Below are 9,100 nucleotides of genomic sequence, written 5' to 3'. Positions count from 1 at the left end.
CCCGCAGTGTGCGAGTCCTGTGGCCAAACCAGCTGCGAGTGTTGGCGCACGCCCCACTGCACGTGTTCGCCTCGCGCCACAAACCTCTCTCCGCGCCCGCCACCCCATCCACCAGTGCGCGCGCACTCAGACGATGAGGCTCGACCGCGCCGCCTCTACAAGTCCGCCTCACAAAAGCTCATCTCCACCGACGACCGCCCTAAACCCCCCGACCCCCTCCTAGAAACCACCTGCTGAGTCTCTCGCTTGTATATCTACGAGTATTATTAGGACGAATTTTTATATCCCCTAGATTAAGATTTCAAAATTACAATTGTATATTCGATTATAGTAACTCGCATGTTAAGTACGGTAATGTGAATGTTTTTCTATTATATCATTGTAATTATCTTTAAACGTTGGTTGTGCGATGTGTGCGTGTATGTCGATGATCGCATTTTAAAGTAGATATTAATTTATAGAATGTAAACACTTAACATTGACCATACTCTTGTAAATTACGTGAAAGATGTCTTGCTAGTTCCTACGTTGATTTGTACACCGTTATAAATGTCGCAATTACGCACAGTCCTGCGAAGTCAAAAAGTTCATAACTTTAATGATTGTTGATATTTGATTGCATTTTCAAATTATATGCTATATTTACATAAATGTCATTAAAATTTGGGTCTTATCGTTATGTCCATACATTCCAGGTCGATGGTGTAAAACGTATGAAATGTTGGTAAGTGCTGGTAATTGTGTCATATGGCCGCTCTGTCGTTCGAGGTCAGATAGCGACGGCCTTGGGCCCTGTTTAAACGACGCTAGAAGCGATAAATCTGGCGACTAACTCCCCACTGATATCTTTCTATCCATACTCTTTATTAATAAATTATAGTCTACCTTATTGGATAGCTAAGTATGTAATATATCAATTTTAATTAAAATGTGGTCCAATTTAAGCGCCAAAAGATTTCAAATGCGCTATATCACATTCTAATTAATTTAAATATAAAAAGAAAGCTTTGTCGGCCTTTAAGTTCGTATTTTTTTATGAAATTTTACTATTTTATTGTCTTATTTTATATTTTCTATTGTCTTAACCTTTTGCATACAAATACCCTATCCGGGCTTCCATATACCAAATGTACTTACACAACGTTCATTATCATTACTGTACATAGTTTATCCAAAGACAATGAGATAAATTATCCAATTTTTAACTCTTATTGTATAATATATTTAAATAAATTTAATTTTTACTTAATGTGTTTGCGTGTTGAGCAAATGCAATGAATTAGCTTAAACTACTCACTTATAAACTATTTACAACTCAACAGAGAATGATACTGTACATGTGAAATTAATAAAAGAATTTATTTAAAATATTAATCGTATTTCGTGTATGCACCATCCATAGTAAACTTACCCATGTACCTTGTTTATTACAAACAAAAAAAACTACTTTTTCGAATCTCCTAGAATATTGAATCGGATAAATTGGTTTACACTATATATAGATAGAGCGTACATAATGTTATACATGTGCAAGTATAGTCTGAAGTCCCTACACGCGGTGCCTCGCTCCGCAATAGATATTTAAACATTTGTAAGCTAGATGTAACTTGTTGTTAATGTCGACGTTAAAATTCAGATTTTATCGTGAACAGTTTCCTGCGTGTAGCGGCTTTACAAACTTAACATTAAATATACAATAACATTTGGTCATTTGTAATATTCAATTATAAATAAATTGTTTTGAATAGAATTTTGTTTTACTTTATATAACAGAGGTTCTTAAACTTTTTTCTCATAGACCACTTCCAATATTTAGCAGTTTTCGATGGTTCTACACCCAAAACTCAACTAAATACATTTTTGATTAAGATTTGTCTATGTAAATTGCTTTCGGGTTCGTTCCAACCGCGAATTTTTTTTTTCAACCGGTTTTCGAAAATAAAGTGTAATGATTATGCTGTGCGGTGGAAGTCAAAAAAGTAAAATTGCCTAATCCAAAAATTATTTCATTCTACTTTATTTTTTTAATCTACTAACAGCAGAAGAAACCATTCAATTGTCACTTATTTAATTTAGAAAACTATCCATTCGAAGTGGTAATGGTAAATATTTGTGCACCCTTTACGAATTGTGACTCCGTATTTTCTTGTTACGTAGACATCCATCAAATCTCTCGTGAACCCCAGGAGGTCCACCAGGACCACTACGAACAGGCTATAGAGGATCGAAATGTGACCTACAAAGTGAGCCTCGTAGGGTATTAATCGGGGTGTCGGTGACAATGTACCAAGACAGAGTACGTATTGAAATAATTTGCAGGAACTGTTTCAGGATTAAATAAAATGTTGAATGAACAAAGAAAATGTTTTTCACTGCCCAGTAGTCAAGGCCTTGAAGTCACGTTTTCCTGGATCTACGATTAGTCGCATAGGGCAGAGCTACGTTGACTGTTAATGTGATTTGACTGTTTAGTGCTGTGATTCTATATAATTTAGAGTGTCTGGTGGCAGAGTTCGTATTTCAAATTTAATTTTTTCCGTAACTATTGGGCGAGGGAAAGGCAGCCTTAATTGCGTTATTCGTGCGGGTTTATTCTTCACGATGTCGCATTAGACAGGACAACAACAGATTATTTCTAAGATCTGATCTCTTCTCTGTACAATATTCTACGGTTACGTGATGCTCAAAGTGAAGGTCTGATTCGTTTGTGGATGCGAGCGGAGCAACAGGTTCAACAAAGAAACTGTGCCCAAGAGTGCGGCTGCTCCAGGGCTACTAGAAATTATTGTGCAAGAATTAATGCAAAATCTTAAAATGCACACCACCTATATATACTGCATATCACACAAAGTGCATGCAAAAAACAAAGGATCGTTTTAGATGTTTCACATGTTATAAAGCTATAATTATCAGGTTTTATTTAATACAATGTGCAAGAATGTTGCCGTTTAATATATTATATATATATATATATATATATATATATATATATAGATATATATATATATACATGCATATATATATATATAATATATATATATATATGCATCTAGTTAACTAGTTCCTTTAATATCAAAAATTCAACCCTTTAAATATAAAAGATTGTTAATTATTTCCTCACAAGATTTTTTGCAGAGTATTGTATTTGAAAATATTTGGGCAGAAAGTATGTACTATCGAAAAAGCACTGTGCTCGTTTCGTTTATAGCGCCATTTAACAGCATCCTATTTGAGATATACGAATGTAACTATTTTTTTAAAATCTATAATTTTTGTAATTTACTTCGCGCCTATTAATTCAACAAATTTAATAATAATAATAATAAAAACAATTGCCAAAAAGATAAAATTTTGAACAAAACCATTTATTTATAACTATTATATTTACTTTAACGTTACTTCGTACTTTTAAAATAATGGTTTATGATGAATGCATACCTATTAACACTCATTTATTTAAAACACGTTTAATATTTGGAAAAACACAAATTAAAAAATAAACCCTGTTAATCTTTTTTGACTATTTATTTTTTGCATAATAAATATCTCTCCATTTTCTCCCATTTTGTTTATGTTATACATCAATATGGAATGTAGTTTTCGTAATACACAATAAATTAGTTCTTGTTTTCTTGATCTTGACTAATAGTAAAAATAGTCATCTTGTATTTTACTCAGTCTTACTAGATTTTGTTTGTATATTATTTGATACTAACAAAGCTATACTTTTTGACGATTTTAATACAAAAGCATGATCTGCATTTACTTCTTGCATTTTTATGTCTGGTTCGTATTTTACCAAATCTTCCATAAAGCTCAAGGGTGCCCAACCATCATTACACGTGTAAATAACATAAGTCAAATGTTTAATTTTCTCCATACCTCTAGTGTTTAAGGAATTAACAGTATCCATTTCATCATAAGATAAAAAAAGAACTTTTTCAATTACTTTTGGGTCTAAAAATTTTAAGATCCGCTTATCATAGATAGTTGGCAAAGTTTTCAACTTAAGATATACATTTATTATAAGCATAGTGACTGTTATTGGCATTAAATATATTAATGTTACTAAAAATAGCACAAAGGTATGCATGCTTCTTACATACTTATTCAACCATAATCCATTTTTAGATTGTGCCATTCTCTGAATAGTAGGAAAGAGTAAATTAACAGACAATGTTCTGTTATACAAATGATCATTGTTGACTAATAATTCTATGGTAAACCATGAACCAATTGAGTGTCCAATAAAATGTAATTTACTGTCACCGTCTATGTAATTCTCTAACAAGTCTAATTTATGCTTCAGTTGGCCTTTTAAATTAAATATATGTTCTTGACCTTCAAGAATAGATTGTGCATCCGGCACTTTATCATGACCAGCATGCCCTGAAAAAGATATGTAATATAAAAACAATAAATTTAAGCAGAGGTAAATTATAATTGTCATATAGTAAAATTTGAATTTAATTTGTATCTGAAATTGTATTAGATTCAAATATATAAATACTTAGATAAAATAACTAAAAATAGTTTGAGTAAATACTGAATAGTAATTCCTGTGGAAATTGAAGCCTTCAACCACCACATTAGGAGTCCTGCTAAGATCATAGTTTAAAGAGTTTATTTGAAAAGTAATAATACTTGCCTACAACACAAACAGGTAAACCAGAATTTCTATGTACTTCTTCACCAAATTCTTCATAAAAGTCAATGAGGCCAGGATTTCCTGTTATACAAATGATAACATCTTTTCCATTGCAATTAAAAGGGTCTCCATAAGTTAGTAAATTTGTTTCAATGTTATTAAGAGTTTTGCAAATTAATTTCATTTTGGTTATCCTAAAGTTATTTTAAATATTTTATTACTAATGATATTTCAGATACTTTTCCATTAGCCAGGCGCAAATGTTACTAATTGTGAACTGAATGCAAGCAACCTTGTTGAGCAAAGCAAATAACATAACTGTGAAAGGAACACTGAATTGTAATACTTTATTATAATCAAAGTAATAGTAAGCAAATTGAGTTCTTATAAAGGAATATAGACAAATCCTTAACAAGTTATTGTTATTGGCTCTCTCAGAATACTGTGACATCCTCAAGAATTTGTTTAAATGGATTGCTAACTCCTTGTCTCCACATAAATTCTGCGAGATATGACACCAAATGATGATGAGAAGTTGCCCCATTTTTTATTTTTCCATTTGGCACCACCCCAAATTTATTGGGTTTTTTGAGGGTTCACACCAGTGCTTGATCTTGATCAACAAAATGATATCTATGATTGAAGATGAAATGCTGTAATTTAGCTTCTTCCATTTTGCTTGTGCAGTAGCTCTTCCGTGAATCGGAATAGATGATTGACCCTTCTTCAATGTGAATTGGTATAACATCTAGTAGTACTGGCAAAGAATGGTTGGGAACTTTAACTAGAAAGCATTCGCTTGTTTAAAATAGACTCTCATCTACTTCAACAATTTTTTAAAGACCCCAATTGTTTTTTGCTCACGTTCCGTTAAGACTTTCACACAAACTTCTCGTAAGTAATTGTTCCAATCGACAAGTGTATTATGATTCATATCCAGTTGTTTTTTACACCATTTCACCGTTGTCATCTCTTTGCTCCGTGCGTAATAAATCTTAAAGATGTTAGAAAAGTCAATTTGGATGATTCGAACCACGTACCAATGCGAATGCTCTTCTTCATGTGGCATGTTGAAATATTGCACCGCCAACGTAAACCGTCACAAAAAGACAGTTTCATTCCATGTTTTCGATGTAGTAATTTGCTTGCGCCTGACTATAGGAAAGTCCCTGTATTCTAAAGAATTGTGGAAAATATTTATTTTAAATAACCTTTTGATTTCACAAAATAACGTTTACATAACCAGTTTATACAACTTTTTTTTGGTAACTGCTCTGAAATAGATCAATAAAACTTTTTCATTGAGTCTTACACTAGAGACTACTTTAATTTTTAATTGTCAATGTCATTCAATGACGTTCAATGTTAACTAATAACATTTTAATGGTCTTCGGCCTACGTATTTATTATGTTTTGAATGTATTTATAATACTTAGTTATAATCTTGTAGAAATAAGTTAATGATAGCTTATCAGTTTCGTTTTTATGATTACCGTTGTAATAATTTTTACTCTTTATTAAGGAGAATTTCGATATTAAGGCATTATTTTCTGATCCAATCACACATGTTTACAAAGTTGTAATTCATTTGATATAATTAAATATAAGAGCTTATTACGAGATTTATAAATTCCATCTCTACATAATTTTTCTGGTCCGGAAACTCTGAGCTCGTCAAAGCTGTTACAGCCCCTCAAAATTAACAGCATCGACATCGACCGTAATTATACTTAAGCTAAATAGATGAGCATAAATTGTAAAGAGCTTATACGATAAGTTGTAACTTTTATAGCAGTATTTAATTATATTTGCTTAATAACAAGACCTTTTCGGTGTGCTACATCGCGGGATAATATACGCTATTTAGCCCATGGCTCGTGTATCGTAGACGCGAAAACCAGTTCAGAACTTCATCTTCACGATCTTTTCAAAGTCTAACACCAACAGGCAACACCGGACTTACAATTTTCATTGTCTACTTTTTTTGTTTCTGCAAATGTCTAAACATTAGAAAATAAAAAAATTGAATATTAAAAATGTCTAGTAAAAAAAGGAAAGCGTTGTTTATATGTTTGGGTATAGATTAATTTCACATTTTATTAATTAATACTTGATTCTATTGCTATTTATGAGCTTTTTATTATTTAGGAAATATTTGTCGATCACCCATTGCGGAAGGTGTATTCCAAAAAACTGTTAACGACATGGGAATAGGAGATCAGTGGGAAATTGATAGTGCAGCTATAGGTGGCTGGCATGTTGGTAACCCTCCTGATTGGAGGGCTTTGGATACTATGACAAAGCATGGGGTACCTTATAACAACTGTGCAAGGCAGGTATGCCGATTTATAATACATTTTATAGATCAAAATTTTATTAAACATAATATTATACAAGCCGTTTGTAAACCACACAGTCCATCCACATTTTTATTAGATAAGAAATCTTTCAGCTGTTTGTAAGGTAGTATAAATACCTGTCACAATTGTCCTTTTAACATAAACTCCGAAACAGTAAATATTTTTATATAAGATTTGTTTAAAGGTGTATTGATTACTGCTTCCATATATGTAAAAGTTGTTTTATGAACAGTTGCAAGCAATATTCATTGTTTTGTTAAGATCACATCTGAAGATTTTAATCACTACAATTTTATTTTTGGAATGGATGAATCAAACATGAGGGATTTGAAAAGTAGAGCACCCAATGGCAGTACTGCAAAATTACTTCTTTTTGGAGATTTTGATCCTCAAGGTGACAGAATAATAAGAGATCCATACTATGTGAGTAAAAAATCATAGTCATTATTAAGTTAGAAAATGAGTTTAATAGCATTATCATTGGTTACTAAATTTGGGACTAACATCACCCTAATATAAATCTTTTGAGGCCAAGACATATCATGTGTCCATGAGGCAAGATCCAGTCCGATTTTGCAAAGACCGGTAGAGACGTAATTTCTGCTGAATGGCATACAACATGATTTCATGGGAGTAGTTGATCTATGTAATGAATAATACATAAGTTAGATTTAGTAATAAAAATTGAAAATTGCATACAAATTTACTACGAAAAATCATTAGCTATGTTATCAGATATTTTATATTTGGTTACAAGCTTGTATAAAAAATTTCACAAAATGTCAAAGGGCATGTGAAACAACAATAAATCTTGAACCAATCAAATGACAAAACACATCTGTGTGGGTGCACATATAGAGACTTCAAAATAGGTTATTTTGTTAAATAAAATATTCATAATTTTTAACCAAAAAATAAAGTCTGAAAATCAAGTCTTTGGTTATCACTTGATTTGTTATCATTAAGATAAAAAAAATTTGTGTCAAGAAATTTGAGCAAAGGTTTATGATAGAAACTGAACCATACTCAAATTCAAAATATCTATATTCAAGTAGGTGTTTAAATTCCTATTGTTGAAATTTCAATTACTTTAATATTTTAAGTAGTAAGCTACCTCTGGCTCGCATGGAATACTCACCTACTGAATAGAGCCAAAAATAATCACATTAAGTAGTTCTTTTTAACAGTAACACTCAAATCTTAAGAGTCAAACATAATAGGAATTATTGTAAGTATAATCCTTAAGCATTAATTCTTTGGACCTTATTAGGAGTTTCTTTGTTAGCAGTTTGTTCACAGTAGTTTTCAGCTGAAATGTAAAGCAAGATAAGGGGAAGAATTAAAAGTTAGATTTCATTACTACTATTTTATTTTTAAATAAACTGTTCTTAATTATCTAACATATATTAATTAATATCACATTATAAAATATTACTTTATTTACAGGATAATGACTCAAAAGGATTTGAAAAATGTTATCAGCAATCTGTGAGATGTTCTAAGGGGTTTTTGAATGAATTAGCAGCAGGCAAAATAGATCATTAAAACATTGTGTATATGTAACAGTACATATTACTTCAAAAAATTGTGAAAAAATGCAAATAAAGTTTGTGATTGCTAAAGTTGTCTTCATTAAATTAACTCAAAATCAAAACAATAATGCTTACATTAATATCTATACTTTTAGAACATTTTAAATATAAACAAGGGCTTTACACTATGCATTGTAAAACCATATTTTGAGACAAGTCTCAAAATGGGCGTCAAGTAAATAACCATATCATTTGTACTGGGGACTGTAAATGGAAAAAAAAATATTTATTTTACTTACTCCCAATTTTTATTTTTATATATTTAGAGCATTCATTTCATTTTTATGATTAAATTTGTCATAAAAATTGTCGTTTTGATTTTTTTTATCTTATTATTAGAAAAGAAGGCGGTGTCACAAGGCATTGTCTAAATAACATCAGAATAATAATTAAGGGAAGACATAGTATGCGCAATTTGCATGGGGTAAAAATGTTACATGTAATAGATAAACCAACATTTTATTATTTAATAATGATTCTATACTTCTGTTTCGGTTCAT

At 31.1% G+C, this 9,100-nt stretch overlaps 2 protein-coding genes across 6 annotated transcripts; one reads left to right on the top strand and one right to left on the bottom strand.

The window, feature by feature from the left end:
- Positions 1-2,489: 2,489 nt before the first annotated feature.
- sturkopf (lipid droplet associated hydrolase sturkopf) lies at positions 2,490-6,007 on the bottom strand. 5 transcript variants are annotated; one of them, XM_068770456.1, is made up of 4 exons: positions 5,689-6,007; positions 4,649-4,842; positions 4,107-4,389; positions 2,490-2,775 (listed from the first exon to the last, which is right to left on the bottom strand). In XM_068770456.1, the coding sequence occupies exons 1-4, from the start codon at positions 5,715-5,717 to the stop codon at positions 2,673-2,675; spliced, it is 609 nt and encodes a 202-aa protein (XP_068626557.1). In that variant the 5' UTR covers positions 5,718-6,007; the 3' UTR covers positions 2,490-2,672. The 5 variants fall into 5 exon arrangements, with proteins under 5 accessions (XP_068626557.1, XP_068626553.1, XP_068626556.1 ...); XM_068770452.1 differs by lacking the exon at positions 2,490-2,775 and having other exon boundaries at positions 3,486-4,389; XM_068770455.1 differs by lacking the exon at positions 2,490-2,775 and having other exon boundaries at positions 3,486-4,389; positions 4,649-4,729.
- A 576-nt stretch (positions 6,008-6,583) lies between these two features.
- On the top strand, positions 6,584-8,624 carry LOC137926742 (low molecular weight phosphotyrosine protein phosphatase-like). Its single transcript, XM_068770431.1, has 4 exons — positions 6,584-6,724; positions 6,797-6,984; positions 7,270-7,431; positions 8,455-8,624. The coding sequence occupies exons 1-4, from the start codon at positions 6,685-6,687 to the stop codon at positions 8,551-8,553; spliced, it is 489 nt and encodes a 162-aa protein (XP_068626532.1). The 5' UTR covers positions 6,584-6,684; the 3' UTR covers positions 8,554-8,624.
- Positions 8,625-9,100: the final 476 nt, after the last annotated feature.

The sequence above is a fragment of the Battus philenor genome, unplaced genomic scaffold, assembly GCF_028537555.1.
Source record: "Battus philenor isolate CCGP_79_NKW_IND1 unplaced genomic scaffold, ilBatPhil1.0.hap1 SCAF_3, whole genome shotgun sequence".
NCBI lineage: Eukaryota > Metazoa > Arthropoda > Insecta > Lepidoptera > Papilionidae > Battus > Battus philenor.
Note: the sequence above shows the minus strand (reverse complement) of the source record. Positions and strands in the feature narration are given on the sequence as shown.